This window comes from Cyrtonyx montezumae, unplaced genomic scaffold (assembly GCF_038088225.1).
Source record: "Cyrtonyx montezumae isolate F1298 unplaced genomic scaffold, pur_monq_1.0 scaffold_31, whole genome shotgun sequence".
NCBI lineage: Eukaryota > Metazoa > Chordata > Aves > Galliformes > Odontophoridae > Cyrtonyx > Cyrtonyx montezumae.
The window spans coordinates 925,244-937,781 of NW_027072036.1; the positions used below are offsets into that span (position 1 = coordinate 925,244).

General features: G+C 41.9%; 1 protein-coding gene across 9 annotated transcripts in view; it reads right to left on the reverse strand.

Moving 5' to 3' along the window:
- Window positions 1-12,538, reverse strand: part of PUM1 (pumilio RNA binding family member 1) — a 65,276-nt gene that overhangs the window by 38,889 nt on the left and 13,849 nt on the right. For 6 of the 9 annotated variants that reach the window (XM_065744414.1, XM_065744413.1, XM_065744412.1 and 3 more), the window contains 2 exons: window positions 9,773-9,841; window positions 1,348-1,456 (listed from right to left, as the gene is read on the reverse strand). In XM_065744414.1, the coding sequence (XP_065600486.1) occupies window positions 1,348-1,456; window positions 9,773-9,832 (169 nt within the window). In that variant the 5' untranslated portion in view covers window positions 9,833-9,841. The remainder of the gene's footprint in view (window positions 1-1,347; window positions 1,457-9,772; window positions 9,842-12,538) is intronic. The other 3 variants (XM_065744415.1, XM_065744416.1, XM_065744409.1) reach the window with 1 other exon arrangement.

A 12,538-nucleotide genomic window follows, 5' to 3' on the forward strand; every position in this document is an offset into this window, starting at 1 on the left:
TGCTCAGATCGTGGCTGTTCTCATTTTCAAGGAGCAAAAGGGAAAATTATGACTTCCCTGACTCACAGACAGCAGTGCAGGTCATGGCTTGGGAATAAAGGCTGCAAGGTGCACTGGATTAACTGAGAATAAACAAAGGAGGGGATGAGACTACAGGCTTTGACTCATGGAGATTTGCCATCAGCCAATGTAGGAGGCTGCCTCCCCCATGTCTCCCCTGCTCGTCTAGTGGACAAAGCCAGCCTGACAACTGCGGCAGCACAGGAGAAAGTCTCATCCTCAACTACTGCTGCTCAGAGCCCGGCTCAGCCCTTTAATCCACCCTCAACTTCAGTAGATCTTATACAAGCAGATACAAACTGCAGCTGAGGACTGAATGCACATGCTGCAGGCAGTGAGTCAGACAGCTGGAGGCAGCAGCTCTCTGAGATCTCCCCAGTACTCACAGAGCCTGCAAGGCTCAGCTGGGAAGATTTTGTGCAGCAGCTTTTTTTTTTTTTTTTTACCCCCAGTCGTTTTGAAAATTATCTGATTTTAAAGAACACCCTTACTGTGTAGCTTACTTTAGAAGAGTTTCTCTGTCAGTCCTGTCAGTCTATTTTTGCCAGGCAAACAAAACAAAACAGAAAAACTGCAGTGAAATTGCCCTCTTGTGAAGCTGTACCTTCGCACAGTCATTTGGAAACTGCACAGGGTACTCAGCAGAGTCTAAGGAGCATATTCAGTACAGATAGAAAGCACCGAAAATAAAGACTGAAAGTTAACACTTCAAAACACATGCATGCCTTTTTTTTTTTTTCATTTAACTAAAATGAACCTGAACACCTTCACCTTAAAAGTTCAAAATATGGGACAGCCTCTGATCCAAGAACAAAATTCTTGGCAGATAAACTTCAACACAACTAATTCAAAACATCTCTTCATGTATTTCAAAACTGATGTTGTTGGGCTCTGGCTGATTAAGTATTTAAAAATTAGTTCTTTCCCCCCCACCCCCCCTCCACCCGTGTTGTTTTCTAATATCTTTGTTCCATCCCAAGGCAGAAAATGCATCAGAAAGTTTAAAATCAAATTTTAAATGCTATATTTATCTCCCTAGAACTTTTAGATAAGAGTACACGTGTTCACACAAGGCAATCTTTATAAGGCTATGGATATCTTTCTAACACTAGCACAGAACACTGTGGGTTTTAAAAGCTTTTTATTATTATTATTATTATGTAAAACAGATGTTTTAGAAAAAAACATTTTAAAAGCTGTGTCATCCAAACTGGCCAGTAATTTTGAGTGGAGAAGTTGCAAGTTTCAATGTTCAATTCCAACTAAATTAAGTAAATAATGAGCTACCTGATGTTCCCCAAGCACTGTCTCTCCACTGATCTCCCAGAAATATCCCTTTTGGTCCATCTTTGCTGGAATCATCAGATTCCCAAAACTTTTTACCCGGCAACAGCTGCTGCAATTAAAAAAAAAAACAAAGCATGATTAAAATAAGTATAAAATGCAAACATAAACCATAAGCGTCTCCCTTCTAAACATGAGTCAATCATTAAACACAAACTGATACATGCTTATAATCAAAATATTTATATACTCCTAGATTGTCAGCCATACAGCAACTGAAGCAATAACTCCATCTCAGCAATCCTCTTACGCTCTTAAACGCTTTACAAACACCGCTCACGCAAGCACACGCATACAGTTTACATTGTGCAGCCACTCTACAAAAGAGCTACGGGCAAGAAAAATGTTAAGCAGAAACACTGCTGTGATGAGAACACTGTCACGAGTTCCACCTGAGCTGGGAGGATACCTCCAACACCACAAAGCATTTCCAGAAGTTCTTGCCTACAAACACCCAGGTTCTGATGCTGGCAGGGACAGAATATAGGAAGAGGTGCCACACTCTCATTTCTCAGTTATTTAATGACTGCTAAGGACTCTCAAAGCTATGGAGGTTACTGGTGAACACTAATAAGAGCAAACAGCCACCGCAGCTGTCATGCATGCATAGGAGAAAGGTAATGCATTTACTAAGGATGAGACGAAGTCACCACTGGCTTGGATGAATTCAAGGAAGACTGTACAGAAGTTTAGAAGACAGCAAAAGAATGATGTACACTATTCAGGGGTTGCATTTGAAAACACTGTGTGGTGCCCACATATGGCAAAGGGAATTTCAAGCCCTCCTTAAGTGCCTTAGATGTCAAGCATGCGATCCACAAATTAAATCTTCAGGCTGAATGAGATGTATGTAATTCAGACAGTAAACAACAGCACATTCAAAGCAAATTGAAAAAAAACAAACAAATGAGCCTTGCCTGCTGAAATTGGAATAAAACTCAAGGAACTGGAAGATTAGCAAGTACTCACATCTGTACAGAATTACCATAGCACAAACAAGACTCATTAGATTAGTCAAATGTCTTATATATATTAGTGTTGATAGCTCTGTACTCCGCCAGCTTGTGTACAAATCTAAGGCTACAGCTTAACACAGACTGCAGGGTGAAGGCAAAGCAACAGCATAACTTCAGAGCTTGCAACTTCCAGAGTCCTCTGGTTTAAAACAGACAATGAGAGAAGCTGAGCTCACTCTTCACTTTCCACTTCAGGAAGACCTGTCTACCCAACCAGTATAACAAAGCAGCTCTGTGTGCATGAACTTCACTCTGAGGTTCCCAGACTGAAAATAACAAGAAAACACTACACTTAAGACAGGTATTACAACGCAAACAACACCCCTTATGAGCAGCAGTGAAAAGCAGAACTCCTTCCAAACTCTCAGAATGTCCCACCACCCATAGGAGTGCAATTCCACCCAGTTATTTAATGAACACTCAATGCTGCTGTTGCCTAAAAGTAATTCTACTTTCACAGTGGTATTTGAGATAAAAATCAACACGGGACAAACAAGCACAGGAAAAAATAAAGTGAGATACGCTGCGAAGAAGCCTGTGCAGACACAAGATGGAGGACAGAGGTGTGCAGCAAGAGCAGAGCTCAGCACAGGAGCACTGCTGCTCCAAGCCCAGCCTCAAGCTGCAAGGCTTTGGGCACACTGCCACACACCTGGGCAGGGTCTGTACCAACTCCCAGAGACAATACACTAATGCACTCCCAACCCACACAGTCTACATAACCAACCATGACTGAAATCCAGGAGGTCATCTTTGCATCACAGAACCATCAAGTTTGGAAAAGATCTCCAAGCTCATCCAGCCCAACCGTCCACCTACCACCAATTCATGCATTCCTGTGGCCCTGCTAAACATACATTCACATGTATGTGAACACAGTGCCTAGAAGTCTCCTTTAGCAGAAGGTTCCAGAAAATTCAAACTTCCATTGCTCCCAGCTCCTCAGTCCATGGCACACCACCCACACGCCAAAATGCCCTGTGCTGCACAGTCTGTCAAAGCAAGGCCATTTAATTGCTCATTTTCCCTACAAGTTATCCCATTCTACTTCCAGTCTCTTCTTCAGCAGTGAGTCATCACCCAAATCTCTCAAAGAGAGAAGAAAAAAACCCAACCACCTAAGTAAGAAAGCTTTGTAATCTAAGTGCTAAGCTTCCTCTTGGCTTTAATGTTGTCTTTTTATTGAGAACAAGACCCGGTTTGTTATTTTAACTCTCAACCCATTAAGCAGAATCAGTGTTTTCCCTGGTTGCTCCCTCCCTGCAACCAGAGGAAGAAACACCACAAGACCAGCAAGTCACTTGCTTTTTAGATATCTGTTGGTGACTTTAGGATTTGTCATTAGCGATAGCATAAGCTGCTCGTGAGCCTCTCAAGTGAACGATGAAAGCAGTGAAGCCTGCACTGCACTCATTTCTGCCTAACTGAAACACAAGACAGCTGTAAGGACAAGAGATGTCCATCAGCAGCTCATCCCCAAGCACACCAACTTCCTGTATCACAACACGCAGCCACCCCAATCCTTCTGCCACCATTCCACTGCTCTCTCTCCACCATTTCAGAAAGTTCAGAAGAAGGCAAGGAAAACTAGTTAAAACTTCTCATGTCCATCCACAATACCTGACAGTCTATAAATGGACTCAACGTGTGCAGCAGGCAAAGCTCAACTAAAACGATAAGAAGCAGCAGAGAGCAGACAGGAAGAGCTGAGCAGATTTACAGCACCTTTTACCCAAGGAAAGGGCATCATCTAGTTTATGGGAAAATTCAACTCCTACCATATGTTCATGAGTTTCCAAAAAGTAAATACATTTTCCTCATATACTCAAGAAAGCAATAGTAAATTCTACACTTAGAAAATTTATTTATACTTGAAGATAAAAGGCAACTTTAAAAAAATCACGTGTAAAAAGAAATCTGCACCTTCAGACTAACACAGAAGGGCAATGAGGAGCCCCAGAACTGCCTGGTCACTATAGAGCAATGCATAATGTGATTTTAAAGCAATACCTAATTTTAATACAATTCTAAAATCTGAAGCACACCCAATTTAAGGTTCAGTATTCCTGAAGCCTGTTGCAGGCAGCCAAGCTCAAGCTCTGCCCCTGGTTTTACTGCTTTGAGGCCTGCATTCCAGGACAACAGAAACAACAAGAAAACCCAGAGCACTTTCTCACAAAGCACTTTCAAATCTGAGTTATAGCAGAATCATACAACATACCTAGGGAAAGGGATACTCATGTGAGCCACTGTGCTCACATATGTACTTCACATACAGCACTACAAACTAGACACGCACACCAAACTGAATAAGGAAAAAGAACAACCATCCTACGCATCTGTGTTACTGAACCACAACAACAAGCTGTTATGAATTCTCAAACTGAGAGCAAGCTTTTATTTAGATTTTGGTTGCTTGTTTAATAAACATTTCTATTTTCTTGAAAACACAAACTGATTCACTACCACAAAAGATGGCAGACTGTCCTCTGACTAGAGGATGACTTCAGACTGATTTAATCCTTTATTGTTTTACTTGTCCTCTTCTTAATTTTACCCCTTAACAATGTGATCCTGAAGAACTGTACCTTAACACCTTATAGTTATGCTATGAATCACAAATAAGGATTAGAAAACATTCTGATATTGCTATCTTGCATGTACTGTATAAACAAAAAAAATCTTTTCCTCCAGAACATAAAATCTCAGATTGAAAGCTCTCACATTAGTAGAAACAGAGTATTAAAGTTTAATTTCCACATGGACTCTATATGTGTTTTCAGCTGGGATGAGCAATTAGTAACCAAAAGATGTCAGGGGGGCCCTCACCCTGTCAAGGCTCCATCCCTAACAAGAGGCTTAGTAGTTATCTTCTACTGAAGTACATAACAGCCCAGCAGGATGAAGAATTTTTCTTTAGGGAAAGTTGTCAGTTGCAATAGAAAATAAAAGTTACTCAAGCAAAAATAACCCAGTTCTTCAGGATGAAAATTTAAAAAAAAAGAAAAAAAGGAAAAAAAAACAGAAGTTAGGAGACTAGGTCATTTGTTCTCTGTTTGATTTATTAAAATTGACCTTACCTAATACAAAAATAATCCCTCTAAGCCCTCTTACAGAAGACTTACAGAGTTAGGCCAATATTCAATTTAGCAGAAGGGGGAAAAGGGATGACATACATCAACAAAAGCAACGCTACATCAACAAGTACTGAGTCTGTGTGTATAGGCCCCCTGAGATGGGATTATGAATTAAGACAAATTAAGTAAACTGATCCTCTTCAGACAAGGCAAATATTAAAAGAAGCCATCTGTGCCCCACCACAGCAGTTGAAGAACTGTTTCTTTGCAGCAACAGGTATGGACAGGCAGAGCACGTATTCACAGGTCCCATTTGGGCAGCACTGCAGAATTACAAACACTAAGATGTTATCTACCCTCAAAAAAGCAGCCTCCAAAAAGCAAACCATGTTGAGACTGAGTGCACAAGCAGCAGACTGAGCTGGATCCTTCTGACAAGCTCCCTGCTGCCAGGACAGTTCTTATTACCCCACCCCAAACTGTGGGCAGCTTCCTGCCTGGCTAGCAGGGCTCTGGCAGAAAAACAGCCAGCACATAAAGAGGCAGGATGACATGACAGGGAACAGTGTGGAAGATTAAAACAAAAACCTTTTGCATCTTAACATGCTGACAAGCTGTGAAGTGCATGGTAGTGAACCCACAGACATGAGCTGCCTCTCTGCAGCAGCCACCAGTGCAGATCCAGCTGCTCCTGGTGAGACGTTGCTCAGCCCCTGCTCCAAGCATCCCCAGCTGCTGGGGCACCACCACACCCACAGTCTTGCTGCTTCCAATGCTGCTAGCATCAGATAACTAAAAAACTGAACAGAAAACTTATTCACATCTTTCAATATTCCACAGTCCAGCAGCCAAGGAATCAGTCACTTATAAGAAGAAAGGGAAGGCATCATTCATGGTGAACACGTCGTGTTCAAAGCCCAGTGTGACAACCTCTCCATGTCAGAAAAGGCTTTGGGCACTGGACCTTATCTAGGACCTAATCATCTGCATTGTGGAGATCCATGTGCAACTTCAGCCTTAGCTGTTTAGACCTGTTGCAATGAGCCATGGAGCTTGTAGGAACTTGGCTGAAGTCAGAGCTAACCTAGATGTGGCACCAAAACCTTGGTGGACAGTAGCCCAGAGCACAATAATCAAATGCCTGTGATAAACACAGGAAGTACTTCTTACCAGCCTCTCTTCTTACAAGTAGGGGAAAATTTGCTGCTACTTAGACACTTTCTTCTGAGTTTTTGGTTCAACTCCTGCATTTCTTAAGACAAGACCTACAGCTAATCAATGGCTTTGTTGCTGTGTGCCATGCGTTGTAGGAGCAGTTCCAGCTGCTCACCCAGTGGCTCTCACTCCAGCTGGGGTCTTACCTCACAGCATCACTTACTATCAAATCGAGCACATTCAGCTCAAAATACATATGCTGATGAAAGAGACAGACACCACCTCTTGGTCTCTCTGCACTGTGCACTACACCAAAACGATGCTGTATGAATATTCAACATTGTTAAACTCCAGATAAGAGGGATAAGTGAACTCCAGATAAGTGATAAAAAGCAGACATCCAGCCCCCTGTCTCGAGGGCCTGAAAAGAACCTGCATAGTGTATGTTAAGCTTCAGGCAAGCATTACCTCTGTGTGATCAAAGACCCCCGAATGCATTCTGGTCTGTGTGCTAAAGCAGCAAAACCAAACAAATCCATAGGGGTGATTTTTTAACAGCTCTTTGCTGTCATTCTGCTTCTTGCTTCACCAACTTCTGTACACTCTCTCCATTACATTCTCCTCTGCAGATGTTGCACAGGAGTTGATCACAGTTCTAAGAGACTTCATTAAGCTTCCATGGCTTTCAGTGAGGCTTCAAGATGGCCTCTTCAGTGTAAACTGCAAACTTAGAACAGATATCCCCTTTAGAAAAAAGGACTTTGAACATCACTTACCACACCCCACTACAGACAACCCAAACCTTTTCCACAGTGTCAAAGAGTTTTCCCCAGCTCTTTTTCTCAGCCTCACTCAGGAAGCACAAAGCTGGCTGCAATGGGGGAAAAGGTACAATTCTGAAGACAGACAGCTATAACACAGATGAAAGCTGTGGGTTTTTAAACCACTCTTAATTTCCCCAGATTATACTATCTGTTCATCGAAAATCAAGTTATCTCACCTGCTGTTAAAATCCAGATAATTATTTGACTGCGCCCTTTTAAAAAGCTCTGATGTCTTAGGAGGCACAGGCTCCTCAAACCACTAAAATGGTGATGATATTGCTTACCAAGAAGTATGAAAAAGAAAGATAAAAGACAGACTAAATGCTTTGTTTTCCCAAATGTATAAACAAACACTTCTCCTCATCTTTCTCCTCTGGGGTTTTCAATATCGTACTTTGGATCTGATATTATCAGCTCTCTCCACAGCTAACAATCAGAAGCATGGATCTCAGTTTACACAGCTCCTGAAATTGGCCAAATAGATCTATGCTGAAATACCTCAGGAAAGAGAGAAAATCTGATGGATAAAGAAAGGAAACCACAATGGTTGACAAAGAAAATAAAAGGGAAATAAGAAAGTGACTTGGTTTAGACAAAGAGAAGGTGAAATGCCACCTCTCCTGGAAGAAGCACGCCTGCTTCAGCATGGAAAAGCCCAATGACAGAAGGATGCTCTCTCCAAGAAAAAGAAAAAGGTGATTCATCATTTAAAAGGCTCAGTAAAGAAAATCTTGCATTCACAAGAAAAAAAAACACTAAATTCACTTTTCTCAACAAATAACTGAACAAACCAAGAGTTGGTAAAAATCAGCATAGTTCAGAACACCTTTAGGCGTTCCAGCTGACACGATCTAATGCCACACTAAGCACCCAACAAGTGCTGCACTTACCCTAACTAGGCTTCCAGAGAACCTGAACACTGTCTGAAAACGAAAGTCCTGCCCGAGTGAGGTGTAAATATTAGTATTTACAGAACATTCACAGCCCTGTCATCCCTCTGGCACGTTACCTATGGAGGCACATCCACTGTTTTACAGCAGCTTTAGATGGATTTATAATGGTGTGTTTTCTCATTTCTAAATTATTTTCATCTCCTCTTCGTCAACAGTTTCGATGTAGACCAAGAAACACGGAGATTTTCCTTTCACATACTGTCATACTGAACTGCAATTCAGCATTATAATCATTTTATTCAATTCCAGAGAATAAAGAAAGGAGAACAGAGAAGCTTGGCTGCCAACACCAGGAATTCAGAGATCTTTCACCTGAGAGAAGATGCACTACACAATAAATCTGGCTTTCTGTATTCTCCACACCAACCATTTCTGGATTCTACAGGCTGATTTTTTTATCTAGTTCATAAACTAGGATACAGTAATAGGAATCACTGGAGATAGGGAAAATAAACCAATGTGAATGTCACAGGCTGGAATGCAGAACAGAAGCCTTTCCAAATCAAAAGATCTGTATTAAGCTAGTGACAGACCCTCCATGCATTAGTATCCTCCTGCAAGACAAGATTTTCTCATCTCTGCTCTTCTAGAAGCCTAAAGGCTTGGCTACAAAGGAAAAGACAAGAACAAGAAGCATTTACAACCCAACTTTCAGGAACGTATAACAGCCAACTGTAAGTAATTTGCTCTTCTTCCAAGTTATCATAAGTAGACGAGTTCTCTATTCAAAGAAAAAGAGAGATTCCCCAAATCTGCTGCCTGCTTACTGCATGACAAGATAAAGGAAATGCATACTGCTCTGCTACCAAGTTGGAAACTGAGCATCCACTTTCTGACAGCCCCTGCACAGTCCACTGACCTGTCCCAAGCATTGACCACTTCTGCAACCCTTGATTACATTGCCCAGCTCCTTAAACATTAAACACAGCCCCTATGCTTTATGACAAAAGCCAGTAGGTGGCCAGGAGCACAAACTGGGCAGCAGACAATGACTGACAGCCAAACCCCACAATACTGTAGAATCTGAGATCATAGGATCCCAAAATAAACATGCTACAAGTATTGTAACACTTGTCATAAGACAGATTTCTAACTGTTCTTTTACAACCACCATTTTGCTGTTTGATGATACAACAGGTGGAGGGCTTAGCTGCTCCTCCTACTAAGACACATCCAGCCTGACAGGTTTTTATTTTGTTAAAGCACACACACACACAAACTTCACAGCCATAATGGAGAACTTTCCATTTCAGAAATCATATGAGCAGCCTCAAAAGCCTCCTATACATTAACTCCTCCCCCCAGAATACACACAGATCTTCTTCCTTAGGCCTTTTACTTACCTCTCCCATAGCCCGTCCTTCCAGAGCAAGTGCTTGAAAATCATGGTTCAGCTCATCCATAGAACGCACCTATTTACAGATGGGTGAGAAAAACATATGAGGAAATGCTTGCTTTTTTTTTTTTTTAATTATAATCATAGTTCACAGCATGTTTTCTGATACAAACTGTGAGTTACACTATATTGCAGCACACAAGGCTACTGAGCTCCAAGAGTTGACTTACCTTTAAGATTCCCAGAAGACAGAACTCTTAACATTAGATTTATATATGCATAAAAAAATGGCAAAACAAGCAATTACTTTAAGACACAAAGTCTAACATAACTACCTTTGCCAAGGTTGTTTTAACCTTTCACATTGAGTTCCCCTGTTTCAATAAAGGCGGTCAATGGCACAAGGAAGCAAATCAGCAGCATTTCCTTTGAAGCAAAACTAAACAAACAAAAGCAGCAGACATTCAACTTCCAACAACACAAAAAACAATGCTAGAAATATAAAAAGCAAATTAAACAAAATAGAGTACTGTAAAACAGGAGGCAGAGGATGAAGAAAGGAGAGCAAGCAAAGTCTTGAGATCATTTGTCAGTTTCAATTACTATACACTTATCAGTGCTTCAAGCTGTATCCCGAGGCTGCAGAAGGCCCTAGGACAACTCCTCACGGGGCCTCCTCCTTCCCAGGAGGTCACACAGCTGCACCCAGGGACACAGGACTTGCCAGCTGAGGCAAGGAGGTCCTTCCCCAGCTCTGGAGGGCACCACACAAGCGTGAGGAAGGGTGGGCACACTGGTCTCCTGCTCACTGCAAGGCCTACAGCCATACTAGAGCTGTTATGTAATTTTTCTGCCGCTGCTCTGGATCACGATTAGATGAAAATAGCTTCAATTAGAACAGCAGAAAGCAGCAGTTTAGAACTGTTAGCTAAATCAATCAGTAATTGAAAATACAAGAAAACGTTTTTTTTCCTGCATCCCCAAATCTCATCCAGGCAAGCTCCTGCAGCTGCAACAACTGAGCATGTGCAGAAGCAGGAGATAACAACAAAGCTAGGGACTTGAAGATGAAGCACAGAAGTTCAGCCATGTGCTGGGATTCAGGTTCACTTGTTGCCCTTCCCAAGTTAACACATCTGAATCAGAGCAGCACTCATTACAACAGCCACAAGCACTTGGGATGGCACACCAGAAAAACTACACAACTCCTCTCTGTGTTTTCCTAACCCTGTAGCTCCACAGATCTGATACAGGTTTCTGTTGGAGCAGTGCAAGACTTGGAGCAGTTAAGACAACATTCATTTATGAGTAATCCACACACTGGTGGCACAGTCCTTTACAGGATTTTTCAGGATGCTGAAGACACACAGTGTTCAGCCATCTCACTACTGAAGACCTGTAGGCACCTCTAGGTCAAATGAATGAAGTCAGTTATAGCATCTGGTGGGTGACACAGCACAAAGGCAAAAAAAAATAAACTGGCTTAGACACTCACACACCATGCTCACTGCTCTGAAGCCTGACTCTGGCTTCTGGTATTCCTGCCACTATTTCCAGCCCTATGGAGTCAAGACTTCCCTATGAGTATGCTTTGTTTTTACTTCAAGACAAGACTCAGTAGACCTCATCCAAGAATATCAGATGAAGAAATCAAAGTCATCTGCAGTGGAGTTCTGTCTATCCTGTGACAATACTGCTTTGTAAAGGATCAATACTACGTTGTTACACTGCATATTTCTGTAATTGACAAATCCTCAGTGCCCAGTCATGCTGAATTGGAGTTTAAAAATAAGTTATCCTCTTATCATCATCTCCTAGTTCAAAAGTATTTTCAGTTTTGCCTCAGCTTTGTCACTTCTTGATGTGACCCTCAAAACACTACAAATCTGTGCAGAAAAAAAACAGGATTTCACCTTCCAGAAACCACAGCACCACTTAACAACCAAAGCTTTGCTTTACTGCCAACTCCACCACTGATCTGCCAGATAGTGCATCTTGGCTGCCTCATGCAAGAACCAATTCTGTAAATCAGTTCAAGCTGAACTTATGGGAAATGTGACAGCCCCCAGACACCCTATGCCACAAATGCTGAACAGCAGCACTTTATTATTTCAAGGAGATATGTGTGGAGTAGAGAGGCTAAACAAAGATTCAGGAGGTGATGTGCGTTACTGTCAGTGCTAAAGCAGTGTGTCCCAGCAAACCACAGATGCAGCCACAGTGGCACTGCTCCAGGACTTGCAGCACAGTGGAAAGTGCTAATGCAGAAACAGAGGCTGGTTTCTGATGCTCTACACCCCCCCAGCTTCACCAAAATAAACAAACTCCCACAGGTGGATGTCATGCTATGGGAACCTAAAAACAAAGCTGCAAAGATAAAATCATTACATTCCTAGCAGAAAACAGAATATCTTTTAAGAGGCGTTTCTATTTTGCTGATCACGCCACAGCGGCTCCAGGCTAGAGCTCCCCTCACATGGAAGCACAACCATGCTGGGTGAGAACTGCAGGCAGAACATGCAGCTAAGTGCTGAACCATAACACCATTTATTGCCTCAGTGCCCCTGTTCTCCTTCTTTATGATGCTCTGGAACGTTACAAGGTCTGTTGTACTCTATCATAAACATAATTCATTTAAGAAAAATGCCACAATCTGATTACTTTCTTAGCTCACATGAGATGCAAGAACATTTTTATAGATTTCTGGTTCAAGTACTTTCCTTCAGTAGAAAAATGTTTTCAGTCACTGAAAGCAATTCCAGCAGCACACCTA